The sequence below is a fragment of the Lipotes vexillifer genome, unplaced genomic scaffold, assembly GCF_000442215.2.
Source record: "Lipotes vexillifer unplaced genomic scaffold, Lipotes_vexillifer_v1.1 scaffold182, whole genome shotgun sequence".
Taxonomy (NCBI): domain Eukaryota; kingdom Metazoa; phylum Chordata; class Mammalia; order Artiodactyla; family Lipotidae; genus Lipotes; species Lipotes vexillifer.
The window spans coordinates 5,147,594-5,164,741 of record NW_006798798.1 but is presented as its reverse complement, the minus strand read 5'-3'; the positions used below and the strand labels follow the sequence as shown (position 1 = coordinate 5,164,741).

General features: G+C 42.4%; 1 protein-coding gene across 1 annotated transcript; it reads left to right on the top strand.

Moving 5' to 3' along the window:
- The first annotated feature begins 14 nt into the window (after window positions 1-14).
- ZNF599 (zinc finger protein 599) lies at window positions 15-14,585 on the top strand. Its single transcript, XM_007470965.1, has 4 exons — window positions 15-249; window positions 2,194-2,320; window positions 4,296-4,391; window positions 13,060-14,585. Exons 1-4 carry the CDS (start codon window positions 232-234, stop codon window positions 14,583-14,585), a joined length of 1,767 nt encoding a protein of 588 aa, XP_007471027.1. The 5' UTR covers window positions 15-231.
- Window positions 14,586-17,148: the final 2,563 nt, after the last annotated feature.

The following is a 17,148-nucleotide window of genomic DNA, read 5'->3' as shown; positions in this document are numbered from 1 at the left end:
CCCCCCCCCCCCCCCTCGAGCGGGTTGTCAGCCGAGCACTCTCCGAGCTCGGCCTCAGCTTTCGGTCTCCTCAGGTCCCGGAGGCGGCTCCCGGGGCCTTGTGCGCATCCCACACCGCGGACACTCAGGTCCCAGGTGCCCCCGCCCAGGGCTTGCCTGAGGAGTCGGCTGAGCCCGCTGGACAGGCTTTTGTCGCCGCCTCTCGTCGTCCCGCTCTGCCCAGTGGGCCCCATGGCGGCGCCGGAGCTGGTGAGTGGAGGGTTCCGCAGGCCCATGTGCGCTGGGGTCGCTGGTCAGCACAGTTCCACTCGCTATGATATAGGGAATCCCGGGACCTTTCGCCTTTCCCTCTTAATACTCTCGGATCTGGAGGTCCAATGAGAATGGGGTGTGGGAACGACAGTGCTAATCACTTCCAACCCAGGCTTCTGAATCCGGGCCAGGGGTTCAGGTGTGGAGAGGCACCCATTTCTGGCTCTAACCTTGAGCTTGTCGATTGGCCTCCATTCCCTTGGCCTCCATTCTCTCGGGTCTAAAATTGGGCTATCAACTATTTTTCTCTTTCGGTTGAGGGAACTGGAGAGGATATGTGTGTGATGTGTGTCCTTCAGTGCTCAGCAGGACCCAGAGAGGGACCCAGACCACTCTTGATGTGGTTTCCAGAGAGGGACCCTCCTGGTCCTGCTATTATCTTAGTCTCACACCCAGGTGGAGTCTGACCCTCAGGCCTCCCTGCCTCGGGCCTCAACCCAGCTGAAAGCTGGGAGACTGGGATGAGAGAGCCTCTAGAGCAGAGGTGTGGTGGGAGCAGCGTTTTTGGAATTGCTGCTCCTCTAATAGGAGTAGAAGTTCCCTGGACAGGCCAGAAGACAAGCCAGTCACTGAATTTATCTTTGCAGATGCCATCTGGATACTACAAGTGAAGTTGGCTTGCCACTTATGGCAGTGAACCCATTTTCCTAGCACATTACTTATATTTGAAAAGTGAATCCATTACAGTATTCCTTAATGACAGTGCATAGGAATGTTGTGTCTCAGGGCATGTAAACACATGGACAGGCCTTAAGTTATTCTTCAGCATGCCACCTAGTTTGCTCTCATCATAGCTCAGATCACCTTCAGAACTTCTCTTATTTACCCATTTTTCCTCACCTGACTTGCTCCCTAACTTCATTCCAGCCTTGTTCCACATCCACTCAGAGAGGTCTTCCCCAGTTGCCCCATCTAAAGTCTCCCGTATCATAAAGTCTCCCATAATCTTTGTAGTCATCTCACTCACTTTTGGGGTTTTTTTCGGAGCCCTTAGGGCCATATGACTTTATCTTGATCATTTATTTAGTTTCTTGTCAAGGATCTTTCCTTGACAAGAGTGTGAGTCCTGTTCTTTGCTTTATCCCCAGGCTTAGAAGAGTGCTGGGCCTGTACCAGGTGTTCAGTAAGCAGTTGATGAATGAAAGATTCTACCATCTGGGGCTCCCATCATACTTAAATCTAACTCCCCCACCATGGCTGAACCAGAGGGACCTGGTTTCAAATCTTGCCCCTTCTCATTAGACATATGACTCTGGGCAGCTTGACTTTGAGTCCCCATTTGCTGAGTGTGAAATGGAGACAGTGATGGTGTTTACCCCATGGACTGCAGGAGGATTAATGAAATTCACAAATACACACTGAGCACTGACATGTGCTGGGCACTGCAGTGTTTGCTTTATGAACATTTTCACTTAAATTCCCACAACAACATGGTGAAGTTGGTAATGTGGAAATTGAGGCTCAAAGAAATTAGCGTCAAAAGGCTGGATTTAAGCCCCAGGAAGTCTAGCTCCAGACCTAGAGACTTTTAGTTGCTTTAACACAGCATCTAAAGCCCTTAGGTGCAGGCAAACAGTGCAGACCAGTGAGGCTCAGCTGCTGCTGTGTTATCATTACTTGAATTACAGTAATGGACTCACAGTCCACACAAGATTACCACTGTTTTGTGTCACTCTCCAGTGGATTCCCATATAGGCAGCTTTTCTCTCCTGCACCTTTGTATTCTGTCAAAGGCACCATCTGCCTCCCTCCTGAGCCCAGCACAGACCTTGGTTCTCAGGAGATACTCAGTGATTCAGGCCTTGGGTCTCTCTGGACTTTTGCCACTAACCAAGCAGTAGACTCATACAGGCACCCCACCACTTCTGTTTGACTTTCCAGGCATTGGTATCATTTGAAGATGTGGCCGTAACCTTCACTGGGGAGGAATGGAGACATCTGGACCTGGCCCAGAGGACCTTATACCAGGAGGTGATGCTGGAGACTTGTGGCCTCCTGGTCTCACTGGGTAAGGCCTCACCTGTGTGGCCTCTTTCATTCCACTCTGTCTCTCTAAGCATGGCTGGTTGAGAAGACCTGAGGAATCTGCCTTCCCTTCTCCCTCCAGCCCCAGCATGTTCTTATCTAACCTCCTCTTGCTTGGTTTCCTTGTCTGCATCAAGGATTGTTGTACAACAAACGCAGTTCTTCTCAACACTTTTACCCAAGTGTCCAACATAAGCTGACCTCAATCTGACATTCTTATTCCAGATTCCCATGATCTGGAATTCAGCTTGATTGGGTCAAATGTCCTCACTGCCCAGTTAACAGGACCTGTGGTTAATGGGACGTTCTCCAAGAACATGATGAATTAGACAGACAGGAAGCTATTTGTCATCAGTGCTACTGGTATCTTTCTAAGCAACACAATCTCAGCTAAAAGACTTCTTTGACCCCTGGTACCTGCACAGTCGTCCCTTATGTCCTAAGGCCTGTGCCTTGCTTCTCTGAGGCTATGGGAGTTAATTTTAGAGAGTACACAGACATATTTTTAAATAGCATTGATGGGCATCTGAGAAGGCTATTTCTTTTTCCCTTCTTTCCTGCCTCTTGACTGTTGTTGAGAGAGTCTGGGCTTAGTGCTGAGTCTTTAGTGTTCACATGGCTGTTGGCTGATTTCCCCTTCAGCAGAAAGAACAGTCGCAGGACTCACAGACTTGAGTCGGCAGCATGAGCTTGCTGGGACCATGATTATTTTTGTTTTATCATATTTTTATAGTAACCTTCCACTTAGCCCCAGTGAACTAGTATCTTTAAAGTGCTTAGAATAGAACTGGGAACATAGCAAGTGCCACACATGCATTTGTTATATATAATAAATTAATAAATCCCAAGTGTTCTCCCACCTAAACCTTAAATGTCCACTTTATCCAGAAATGGTTACCTCTGACAGGGCTGTCCCAGCCTTGTGACCACATAGTCTCTCCCAGGAGGTCAGTCATCAGTGAAGTAAATCCAGTGTTATTTTATGACAACTGTGATTAGTTGTTGAAAGGAGACATCTGGGGAATAGTATTCCAGGTGGAGGGACCAACACGAGCCAAGTCCCTGAGGGACTTGGAGCTCAGGTCCAACAGAGGCGAAGGAATATCTGGTTCTCCTTTTCCACGGCCCCATCACTGAGCTTGGTGCCAGGCGTATGGCAGACATTAGTGAACATTAGCTCAGTGACAGCTGGGTGCACTCTGGCTTGCAGTACAGGATTTTCTAATCAGAGTTTCTGTGGTCCTGGTTTCTAAGTCATTGACTTCTCTCCAGAGTCCTCCTGTCCCTTAGCCTTCGAATTTGGCAAAATATATTTGGTACATACATGGCTGCATGTACCAGAAAACCACCTCATACAGGTTTCACCCTGAAAAAAGTTTATTATTTCACCTAATGAGAAGCCCTGAGGTGGTGCTGGCTCCTGGGTTGGTATCTACCAACCCAGTTGTCTCTGTCTGCTTTCTCTCCTTGGTCCAGATCATCAGGCCAGCATCCTTGAAGTGGCCACAGGATGATGCAGCAGCAAGTAAGGCAGCAGGTCCCCACGTTCAGCCCTGTCTTCCCAACCTGGATTGAAGGCTTTTTCTTAAGAATGGGTAGCAATTTTAGGTCATGGCCTACCTCAGATAACTGACTATCAGTTGAGTTAGTCTAGTGTTTTTAGCCATCCTTGGGCACCAGAATCACCTGGGGAGCTTTGAAAACAACCAGAGCTCAGTTTTTATGCCCAGATATTTGGTTTAATTTGTTCTGTGTTTAGAACCAGGCAAGTCTAAGTAGTTCTGATGCATGGGAAGGTTGAATCTTATTGATTTAATTAGGGAAAACCTTCTGGAAGGAGTCATCCCCTTTCTGGGGTTTCATGGTGGTGTGTTAAAGGTGTACACTCCAGTATACTTGAGAGTTTTCCTTTTGTCTTTACCTGTATACCCATGCCCCATTTATTTCTCCATGCACAGGGCATCCTGTTCCCAAACCAGAGCTGATTCACCTACTGGAGCATGGGCAAGAACTAAGGACAGTGAAGAGAGGCCTCTCCAGAAGCACCTGTACAGGTGGGTGGCATGGCAGCTGGCAGACTACCAGGGAATGACTGTGTCTGAAATTCCATGGGCAGTTTCTTTTTGCAGCCTTCCTGGGGTCTTAGGTGGTCATGGAGCACTTTGAACTGTGTTTCCTCTGTCTTCCCAATCCCATCACACTCTTTGCCTTTACTAGGGTTGAAATGTGGTATACTGGGTAAGAGATGGGCTGTAAACTTGGCCACTTACTAGCCTCATGACCCTGGGGAAGTTGCATGATCTCCCTGTGCCTTTGATATCAACTCAAGGCTGAGTTGGTGCTACCTGCTATAAGAGATAACTCCAAAATCTTGGTCGGTCAACTGGTTAAGACTGTTTCTCATTTGTGCCATGGTATAATGTGGGTCAGCAGGGGAGCTCTGTACCACATATCTATTCAGGGACCCAGGTGTATTCTGTTGTCAGTATGTGGCTGTAAGGTGGCCCTGGCATCATCCAGCTGGCCAAGAGGAACAGGAGAGAAGAGGAGTAGTCATATCCACTTGCATACATAGTCACTTCCATTCACATTCCATTGACAAGAACTGGGCACTAGGCTACGTGTTTTGTCATAGAAATGTGGTTTAGCTTTGTGCCCAAGGACAAAATACCAGGGATATGATGAACATATACTCAGTTTGCTAAACTTAGCCTATATTAGAAAAAGATAGAGTAATAATAGTTTCTGCATCACTGTATTGTTTGGGAGTGTAATTAGATAACTTGAAACTGCTTATTAGGACATTGCCTGACCCAAAGTTAGTGGCTTAATAAATTTACCTACTAGTAATATTCATATATTATTACTCATAATGAATAGAGAACAATGATATCTCAAACTTCCTTCCAGATTCAGAAAAGACAGTCCTTTCTTTTTCTGCAGATTACTACCTCCAACTATACTTTGCATTCCCACTCTTTTCTATCTGCATCCAATCATTTATTTATCTATACATCCCTGCATGCATCCATCCTTCCATTTGTAAATGAGATGTTCAGAAGCAGTCCCTAGCCTTGTCATCTTCCTACCCTTCTGTCTTGTAAAACCTCAAGGGGACATTTGCCTTTGTCAGCTCCACTTCAAGTGTGTGGATAGCACTGACACAGATTCATGATCTCTCCCCACTAGGGTTCCTTCAGGCTGCTCAGCCAGCCAGTGAGTATCTCTGGCCAGCGCCTCCTCAGCCCTGCTGAGTCTGTCTCAAGCCTTCACCCCTTCCCGCAGTTCTCCATCTTCACTTGAATGTTTCAAAGGCACTTCACACCCATCATGCCTAAAAAGGACCTCATGATCTTGCCCACTCCTCTCGTCTTCCCATTTCAATTCATGGCCTTGCCATTCACTAAGTTGAGAAAGCCAAAAACAAACTTGAACAACCCCTCAACACCACCATTTTCATCATTCCCAATATCCAGCCATCCCTGAATCTTGATCATATTTCATCATACATTTCTCCTGAATCCATCGTCTCCACCAATTCTATCAGTTCCAGCACTATCACCCTAGTCCAGGCTATAATCATCTTTTGCCTGCATGATGCTAACAGATTCCTAACTGGTCCCCCCCATATCTGCTCTGTGCCTCTGATCAGCTTTATGTCTTACATCCACTTCCCCGTCTACTCACACCTTATTCCAAATATCACCACCTCCCTAGCCACTGAGATCTCAGCATATGACCTAGTTCATTTTGAAAATAAAGGCCATTCACTTGTTTTTCTTGCCTTCTAACCCTTACTGATTTATCCCTGTGGGTTCCTTCTCACCTCTCAGAAGAGTTCTCATCCCCAGCCATGGCTAATTCCCCAAGCAGCGTCTAGGTCATACCTTCACTTACCTTCTCAGGTGTATTAGTTATCTGTTGCTATATAGCAATATTAAAAATCACTCATTATTTAATATTAAAATATCACTCATGTATTATCTCTCATCTGTGGATCAGAAATCCAGGCACAGCTTAGCTGGGTCCTCTGCAAAGCTGCAGTCGTAGGCTGCTTGCAACATGTCAGCTTCTTTTTTTTTTTTTTTTTTTTAACATCTTTATTGGGGTATAATTGCTTTTCAAGTGTGTTAGTTTCTGCTTTATAACAGAGTGAGTCAGTTATACATATATATATGTTCCCATATCTCTTCCCTCTTTGTCTCCCTCCCTCCCACCCTCCCTATCCCACCCCTCCAGGCAGCCACAGAGAACCGAGCTGGTATCCCTGTGCCATGCGGCTGCTTCCCACCGGCTATATACCTTACGTTTGTTAATCTATATATGTCCATGTCCCCCTCTCGCCCTATCACACCTCACCCCTCCCCCTCCCCATATCCTCAAATCTGTTCTCCAGTAGGTCTGTGTCTTTATTCCTGTTTTACCCCTAGGTTCTTCATAACATTTTTTTTTTCTTAAATTCCATATATATGTGTTAGCATACGGTATTTGTCCTTCTCTTTCTGACTTACTTCACTCTGTATGACAGACTCTAGGTCTATCCACCTCATTACAAATAGCTCAATTTCGTTTCTTTTTATGGCTGAGTAATATTCCATTGTATATATGTGCCACATCTTCTTTATCCATTCATCCGACGATGGGCACTTAGGTTGTTTCCATCTCTGGGCTATTGTAAATAGAGCTGCAATGAACATTTTGGTACATGACTCTTTTTGAATTCTGGTTTCCTCAGGGTATATACCTAGTAGTGGGATTGCTGGGTCATATGGTAGTTCTATTTGTAGTTTTTTAAGGAACCTCCATACTGTTCTCCATAGTGGCTGAACCAATTCACATTCCCACCAGCAGTGCAAGAGTGTTCCCTTTTCTCCACACCCTCTCCAGCATTTATTGTTTCTAGATTTTTTGATGATGGCCATTCTGACTGGTGTGAGATGATATCTCATTGTAGTTTTGATTTGCATTTCTCTAATGATTAATGATGTTGAGCATTCTTTCATGTGTTTGTTGGCAGTCTGTATATCTTCTTTGGAGAAATGTCTATTTAGGTCTTCTGCCCATTTTTGGATTGGGTTGTTTATTTTTTTGTTATTGAGCTGCATGAGCTGCCTGTAAATTTTGGAGATTAATCCTTTGTCAGTTGATTCATTTGCAAATATTTTCTAATTCATTTGCAAATATTTTCAGCTTACTTCTTCAAATCAAGTAATGGTGTGAGAGACTCCAGCAAGAGAGATCTTACACATATACTTTATCTCTTACATCTTACATTCTGTCACCTTTGTTATATTCTATTCTTTAGAAGTAAATCAAGGTCCTGCTAGGATTCAGGCAGAGGGTATCAAAACTGTGTGAACACCATGAGGCAGGGATTATGGGGAACCATACATGAGTCTGTCCGCATCAGGGAATGTGCATCTTCATTTATTTCCTACCTCTTGTATATCTCCATCTTCTCTCTACTCAACATAAAAAACGTGGTCAAGTTTCTGACACTTGAGGGAAACATTAAAAAAAAAAAAAATGCTCTTGGATCTCCAGTGCCCTCCAAAAGTTGTTGACTCTATTTCAGCTGAACTACCAAGCTTCTTCAAGGACTTTTCTCATTCTCAGAAGAGACATCTACACAGACCTCCCCTTTACTATTTTCTGTAATTTTTGTACTGAGGGGTAATTTACACATAGTGAATGTACAAATCTTAAAGTTCATCATTATGAAATTTTACATATATATAAGCCAAAGTATCCACCACACAGGATAAGAAATATAGTATTTCCATCACCTCTCAGGCTTTTTGTACTTCCCTTCTTATTAATATCCCCTTCTACAAAAGTAACCAGTGTTTAGACTCTGTCACCATAGATTAGTTTTGAAGGTTTATAAATGGAACTCCACACTACAAAATATTGCTATCTCTGTCTTCTTTTGATAATCATTATGACTCTGGAATTCACCCATGTGGTTGCATATATTTGGAGTTAGTTTCTCGCTGTGCAATATCTCAATGAATTAATAGATTATATATACCTGTTTTCCTGTTGATGGACATTTGGCTGTTCTCCATTTTTGGAATATTATGAAGAATGCTGCTATGAATATTCTTGATCATATTTTTTGTTGGCTATAAGCATGCATTTCTGTTGGGAGTATACATACGAGTGGACTGGCTGGATCATGGTGTAGTTACATGATTAGCTTTAAAAGAAGCCATCAGTCAGTTTCAAAGTGACTGCACCATTTCACATTCCCACCAGACATGTGTAAGAGTCCTCATTGCTTCAGATACTAGTGAGCAGGTGGTATCTGCCCCTTTACTCTTTGAGTAGGGGTATTTCTCAGCACCACAGTACTAAAAATGTTCTTACAGGTTATTATTGACATTCTGATGGACAAATGCAACAACTGTGATAATGATAGGAGACAGTGGTCTAAAATTTACAGAACACCTGCCATGTACTGTGATGATTGATTTACATTTTCTCATGTAACCTTGTTATGAACTGAATGTCTGTGTCCTCCCAAAATTTGTATGTTGAATCCCTAACACCCCCAATGTGATGAAATTAAGATGTGGGACCTTTGGGAGGTGACTGGGTTTAGATGAGGTCATGAGGATGGAGCACCCATGATGGGATTAGTGTTCTTATATGAAGACAAAGAGACCACAGCCTTTCCTAGGTGTGGTGTGTGGTGCTGGGGGTGGTGGGGAAGAGAAGGAGAGTTCTCTGGTGTCTCTTCTTTTTTTTTTTTTTTTTAATATTTATTTATTTATTTATTTGGCTGCGTTGGGTCTTAGTTGCGGCACGTGGGATCTTCATTGCTGCGTGCAGGATCTTCGTTGCAGCATGCGTGATCTTTAGTTCCGGCATGTGGGAATCTTTTAGTTGTGGCATGCAGAATCTTTAGTTGTGGTGTGCGGGATCTTTAGTTACAGCATGAGGGATCTTTAGTTACGACATGAGGGATCTTTCGTTGCAGCATGCAAGATCTAGTTCCCTGACTAGGGATCGAACCCGGGCCCCCTGCATTGGGAGTGAGGAGTCTTAACCGCTGGACCACCGGGGAAGTCCCTTGGTGTATCTTCTTATAAGGATACTAATCCTCTCAGGTCCCTACCCTTATGACCTCATTTAACCTTAATTACTTCTGTAAAGTCCCTATCTCCAAATACACATTGGAGGTTAGGGCTTCAACACATGAATTTTGGTGGAACACAAACATTCAGTTCATACCAAAATTTGTTTTTTGAGTAAATACAGGGCTATTCAGATATTGTTTTTTCTTGTATCAGTTTTGGTAATTTGAGTCTTTTAAGGAATTTGTCCACTTCATCTAATTATTCTATCCATTACTTTTTGAGATGGTTTCATCTCAAAATGGTAAATTTTATGTTATGTATATTTTACCACAATTTAAATTTTAGGTATGTATTGTACATATCATTTTTATAATGCCATTAAAAACTGACATTCTCGGGCTTCCCTGGTGGCGCAGTGGTTGAGAGTTCGCCTGCCGATGCAGGGGACACAGGTTCGTGCCCCCGTCCGGGAAGATCCCACATGCCATGGAGCGGCTGGGCCCGTGAGCCATGGCCACTAAGTCTGCATGTCCAGAGCCTGTGCTCCGCAATGGGAGAGGCCACAACAGTGAGAGGCCCGCGTACCGCAAAACAAAAACAAAAACAAAAACAACTGACATTCTCAAAAAAATAAAGATTGTTCATCGTACTTGTGTGTGTATGTTTTGCTTTTTTATTTGAATACTATAAAAAGTATCCATTTATGTTGTTGTATAGGATTTGTACTTTCCATTTAACAGTACATTACTAAGATTCATGATGCATGAAGCTATAGTTTATTCATTTTTTTCTTCTGTAGTCATTTATATGAGTATAACACAATGTATTCATCCATTTTCATGGGAATTTTCTTGTTTCTAATTTTTTGTACCCACAGACAATACAGCCATGAAAATTCACATGTGCGTGTTCTCACAAACATGTGTAGGAATTTCTCTTAGTAATATTCCTAGGACTAGAATTTGGGGATTATAAATTAAGCAAAAGGAGAACTTTACTAGATGATGCCCTGTTGTTTTCTGAAATGGTTATTTATACCCACTTACACTTCACCTGCCTTGTATGAACAATTCCATGGATCCATACCCTCTCTAACACTTGATAAGTTTTTTTCAATCAGGTGAATATAAAATGGTCTCTCACTGTAGTCTTAATTTGCCCTTCCCTCATATCTAAGAAATTTGAGTTATCTCTTCATGTGTTGATTGGCCATTATACATCTGTGAAATATCAGTTCATAATATGCTGTTTTCATTTTGGGTGTGGAGTGTTGAAGTCCCCAGCTGTAATTGTAGTTTTGTCTATTTCTCCTTTCAACTCAGTTTTTGGTTTGTATATTTTGAGGCTCTTATATTTGGTACATACAGATTTAGGATTGTTATGTCTTCCTGGTGGATTAATCTTTTTATCATTATATAATGTCCCTCTTTGTCCCATTTTCTTTGCTCTGTAGTCTGTTATCTGATGTTAATATAATCCTGATGTTAATATAGCCATCTTTCTTTGTTTACCTTTTTAAAAATTATATTTAGTTTAGTCAGATTGATTAGCCTTTTATAAAGAATGCTTCTGTATGTTTATGAAATCTTCCTTTTCCCCAAGATCTAAAAGATAGTCATTTTCACTATTTGTTAAAAGTTGTTAATCTTTAGTTTCTAACAGTTAAGTCTTAATCAGTCTGGAATTAATTTTTTGTTTTGTACAAGGTAGAAATACAATTTCATTTTCTTCCATTGTGGCAAATAATTTTTCTACATCCATTTATTGAATACAGTCAAGCCCCCTACATATGACCAAGTTCTGTTCCAAGAGCACGTTCATAAGTCCAATTTGTTTGTAAGTCCGCCTAGGTACCCAACTAACACAATTAGCTATATAGCACTGTACTGTAATAGGTTTACAAGACTTCTCACACAAATAATACATAAAAAACAAACACAAACAAAAAATAAAGAAAACATTTTAAATCTTACAGTACAGTACCTTGAAAAGTGCAGTAGTATAGTACAACAGCTGGTATACAGGAGCTGGCATAGAGTGAACTGGCAAGAAGAGTTACTGACTGGAGGAGGTGGGAGATGGTAGAGCTGAAGGATCATCAGCAATAGGAGAAGGGCAAGCTGCAATTTCACTCACACCTGACGTTGATGGCACAGGTTCTGGTTCCGTGCTGGATTCAGTTCTGTCTACCCTCTTGAAAAAAATGTTCCAATGATGTCTGGATAGTAGCTATTTTTTTCTTGTCATAGATGACACGGTAGCACTGGATTGCATTCTGAATGGCTGCTGCAACCTTTGTGTACTGTTTACGTTTGGGTCCTGTGCCTCAAAAACTAACAGTGCCTCCTCAAATAAAGAAAATTCCCTTGCCATTTCCTGCGTCATGAATCTTTGGTTCTTCAGTTACTTCTTCTTCCTGTTTTCTCTCTTCATTCTTTCTCTGAGCCTCCAATTCCATCCAGTCTTCATTAGTAAGCTCCATGTTCGCATCTTTGAAAGTTCACAACTTGAAGGTTCGTATGTAGGGGACTTCCTGTATTCCTTCCTTTTTCCACTGGCATCTGTGCTGCTTTTGTCATATATCAAAGTTCCATATATATATTTCTGAGCTCCCAATTCTGTTTTTTCCTTTGACAGTTTGACAGCTTATCTTATATCTATGCTACATCACACTGCCTTGGTGTATATGATTTCATCATAATCCTAATTCCTCAAAGGGCAAGTCCCCTTGCTTTGTTCTTCTTCAGAGATATCCTGGTCTCTCTGTTATTTTATATAAATTCCACAATCAGCTTTCCAATAACCATGAAAAACCCTACTGGGATTTATCTGAAGTTGTATTAAATTTATAGATGAATTTGAGGGAAATTGGCAACTTTATATTATTAATCTCTTTTCATGTAAATCTTCATTAATGTGATATGTTTTCTGGTTTACTTCATCTAAATGTTATCTATTTTGAGTTTGTTCACCTAGTCTTTACTAGATATAATAGACTCAATATTTGCACCCAGTTGCTTATCACTGCCCCTGCTCCAACTTTCACACACTCCAGAATCCTAAGATTTTGTTTCTCCTCTTCCCCTGCCCCCCTCTCCACCATCCTGTCATCCTCTTCTCTTTGCCTGGCATTCAACATTCTCTCAAAACCCCGAACCTTTGTACTTTCAGTCATCTGCTACAATTTTTCTCCTAATTCCTCTGTCAGGGAATTCCTACTCATCTTTAGAAATAAGCTCATGTAGCACCTTGTCCAGGTAGCCTCCACTGACCTCTTTCTGTCTTCCATCTGGGCCAAGTTAGGTCCACCTTCCCTGTGCTGTCATAGCACTATGAGATGTTGGATCACAGTCATTATCATTACTCTGTCCACCCTCCCCCATTCTGGAGAGTGAAGAGGAGTCTCCACTCCAGATTTTCTATTCTGCACCAGATTTTCCTCCTGGGTTACCTTTTAAAGATGTCAAGAGTCCAAGGATCAGTAAAGAAAGAAATTTTAAACCTGGGTTTAAAAGATGTAAAAATGCCATAGACAGTAGAAGCTTTATTTTCACCTTCATTCTTCCACTAAAGTGGTAATTTATTTTGTTCTATGTTGACATCACTAATAGGCACCTTTCTTATATTGGATTTCCTTCAGGTGAAAAAGCAAAACCTGAGATCACAGAGCTTACTGCTTCTCACCTGGTCCTCACTGAGGGAGCCCCTTTTGAGGAACGAATGACACATGGAGCCTCAAGGCATTCCAGGCTGGAGCAAGCAAGGGATCAGGAAAAACTGTCAGAAATGCAGGAAGGGAACTTGAGGCCAGGAACAGACATCCACAAGGAGACATGCCCTAGGAAGTTGAGCCATAAACATGATGACTTTGAGACAGATGATAGTCTTTATTTAAGGGTTTTACAGGAGCGAGTCACTACACGAGATGCTCTGCATGAATGTGATTCCCAAGAACCGGGAGGAGACCCTGTTATTGATGCAAGGAATAATCTCTACAGATGCAAGGAATGTGGAAAAGGTTTTAGCAAGAATTGGGCCCTTGTTCGGCATCAACAGATTCACGCTGGAGTGAAGCGTTATGAATGCAGTGAATGTGGGAAAGCTTGTCGTTATATGGCAGACTTCATTCGACATATGAGGTTTCATACTGGGGAAAAGCCATACAAGTGTATTGAATGTGGGAAGGCCTTCAAACGTAGGTCTCACCTCACAGAGCACCAGCGTATTCACACTGGAGACAAGCCCTATGAGTGCAAAGAATGTGGTAAAGCTTTCACCCACCGCTCCTCTTTCATCCAGCATAATATGACTCACACTAGAGAAAAGCCCTTTTTGTGCAAAGAATGTGGGAAAGCTTTTTACTACAGCTCTTCCTTTGCTCAACACATGAGGATTCACACTGGAAAGAAACTTTACAAGTGCAGTGAATGTGGAAAGGCCTTTACTCACCGCTCCACTTTTATCCAGCATAATATGACCCACACAGGTGAAAAACCCTTTTTGTGCAAAGAATGTGGAAAAGCTTTCTGCCTGAACTCATCCTTCACTCAACACATGAGGATTCACACTGGAGAGAAACCCTATGAGTGCAGCGAATGTGGAAGGGCCTTTACTCACCGCTCCACTTTCATTCGGCATAAGAGGACCCATACTGGAGAGAAGCCCTTTGAGTGCAAAGAATGTGGGAAAGCCTTTTGTGACAGCTCTTCCTTAATTCAACACATGAGGATTCACACTGGTGAGAGGCCCTACGAGTGCAGTGAATGTGGAAAGGCCTTTACACACCATTCTGTTTTTATCCGACATAATAGGACCCATAGTGGAGAAAAACCCTTGGAATGTAAAGAGTGTGCAAAAGCATTTTACTATAGCTCTTCCTTTACTCGTCACATGAGGATTCACACTGGAGAAAAGCCTTATGTATGCAGAGAATGTGGAAAGGCCTTTACCCAACCTGCAAATTTTGTTCGGCATAATAGGATCCACACTGGAGAAAAACCCTATGAGTGCAAAGAATGTGAAAAGGCCTTTTGTGATAACTTTGCCTTAACTCAACACATGAGAACTCACACTGGAGAGAAACCCTTTGAATGTGGTGAATGTGGGAAGGCCTTCAGCCATAGTTCATCCTTCATTCACCATCGAAAGATTCACACCAGAGTTTAAAAGATGTAACAAGGCCTTTTGCAAATGTGTTCACTTCGGTCAATTTTAGTGAACTCATACTGGTGAAATACCTTTCCTTTTGAGTATAACTATTCAGGGAAGTCTTTTGGCCAGAGAAATATCTTACTCAGTATCTGAAGAGAAACATCATAATTGTCATCTCTGTGAAAGCTTTTTGTGGCAGGTCATCTAAAGGGTCATACTAGAAATTGACCCAGCCTGCAGCTCTACACTACACCTGAGAATCATCCACGAGAGAGACTCTGGTTGTCATGCATCTGAGGAAAATGTCAGCAACAGTTCTTCCTATGTTTATACTGTAGATCCATCTCAAGAGTATTTTAAAAGAACAAAGAGATGTAGGAGAAAGGAAAGAAATGCATGTGTGGCTGCTTTCTGATCTCCCTGCCAAGCTATGACAATTTGTCAATTGTGTGTGTGCACATGCAGAGGGGATGAAGAGGGAGAGATCAAAAGGCCTCATCACCTTTATGTGTTTTCTTATATATCCATAGTCAGGAGAATTGGACCATTGGGGCAGCTCTGCTAACATTTATTAAAAGTTCTTTGTTACAGGGCTTCCCTGGTGGCGCAGTGGTTGAGAGTCCGCCTGCCGATGCAGGGGACACGGGTTCGTGCCCCGGTCCGGGAAGATCCCACGTGCCTCGGAGCGACTGGGCCCGTGAGCCATGGCTACTGGGCCTGCGCGTCCGGAGCCTGTGCTCCGCGGTGGGAGAGGCCACAACAGTGAGAGGCCCGCATACTGCAAAAAAGAAAAAAAAAAAAGTTCTTTGTTACAAAACACTGTCATGTCTACCCTTGAATATAAGGCCTGAGTCATGAAATACATATACATACACACCTACATATGCAGTCAATTCTTCTAATTCATGGTAGTTATATTCTATAAATTCACCACAAACACTGAACTAGTGAATACTGAACCATTGCTCCTAGTGGCAATACAGATTTAAGTTCCTGTGAGCCTCTGTTCACATTTTCATCAACCAATCAGTATGTAATCTTTTTATTTTTTTTTTTAATTATTTTTTTTTTTGGCTGCATTGGGTCTTTGTTGCTGTGTATGGGCTGTCTCTAGTTGTGGCAAGCGGGGGCTACTCTTCGTTGTAGTGCATGGGCTTCTCATTGCGGTGGCTTCTGTTGTTGCGGAGCACGGGCTCTAGGCATGGAGGCTTCAGTAGTTGTGGCATGCGGCCTAAGTAATTGTGGCACACAGGCTTAGTTGCTCTGCGGCATGTGGGATCTTCCCGGAGCAGGGATTGAACCCATGTCCCCTGCATTGGCAGCGGATTCTTAACCACTGCGCCACCAGGGAAGTCCCAATACATAATCTTTTATGGAATTGTTTTCTGTTTTTAAAGACACCTTGTTTAATAAATGTTTTTTATGTTACATCCAATATTTCATTATAATAAAAAATACTTTAATTATATCATTTTTGTATATTGTTACTGTACTGCTTTAACTTTCACTCAGTCATACACACAAACAATACACATATGCAGTACTCATATAAAATAAACATGTAAACACTCTACAGTACACTGCTCTACAGTACAGTCATGCAAAGAAAGTCCCAGAAACAATTAAAAATTAACCAAAATTAAAAATATTAACTAAAACTCTGATTTTGATAGAACTGTAGGATGTGTGATGGGGCAGTGCACTGAGTGGATTTATCTCCTGACCTTGGCTTAACCCAGGAAAACCAAAGGAGAGGTTGTTGCCTTGTTTTGCCATTTCTTCCAGGTCTTTGTTGGTGGGTTCCACTTCCTTCTCTGCCAGAATTTCTTCCATGTCTTCCGTCATGTCATTGAAGCCTTTTTTACTTATATGCCATGTGATATGCATTATGTGTTTGACACTGTCCTTTATATTTTCTGTAACACCTTCAAAGCCTTTGAAAATTTTCAGGCAGTCTAGCCAAGCATTTTCCTAACAGTTAATGATAGTAGTCTGCTTGTTATTATCCCAGGCTGTGCCAACACAATAACAGTGCATATAGTGATGGACATCCAGTAGTTCATCATGGTGGTTTCTTTTATTTATTTATTTAGGCCACACCATGCACCACGTGGGATCTTAGTTCCCTGACCAGGGATTGAGCCCACACCCCCTGCAGTGGAAACACTGGACTTCCAGGGAAGTCCCATGGTGGTTTCTTTGTTGGTGTTGAGAACTTTGCTAAAAAGCTCCCTCATGTTGTGCTTTTATTATGTCCTGATTGAGAGGTTGGATAACATGTAGTATTTAGGGGTATGAAAAGATCGTTTAGGTTGGAGTGGGTATTTTCAATGCTGTCTTGTACAGTTTTGTTTTGTTTTTTTTTAGTCGGTCTTCATCTCATGAATCCACAGCTTTTGCCACTTTTCCATCTTTTTCTTAGATTCATTACTCTACTATAGATGTTACTTTTGTTGCAGGAAGGGGGATCCCTTCCAGGGCCCGAGAGTGGGCTCTTGTCTAACACTCGGAAATGCATTGTCTGAAGAGACACACATGCTGACAAAGCAAGAGACTTTATTGGGAAGGGGTTCCCCAT

Coding starts and splice junctions, on each gene's coding strand:
- ZNF599 (XM_007470965.1), top strand. Junction 2,321..4,295: donor TGGCCTCCTGGTCTCACTGG/GTAAGGCCTCAC, acceptor CTCCATGCACAG/GGCATCCTGTTCCCAAACCA. Junction 4,392..13,059: donor CTCCAGAAGCACCTGTACAG/GTGGGTGGCATG, acceptor GATTTCCTTCAG/GTGAAAAAGCAAAACCTGAG.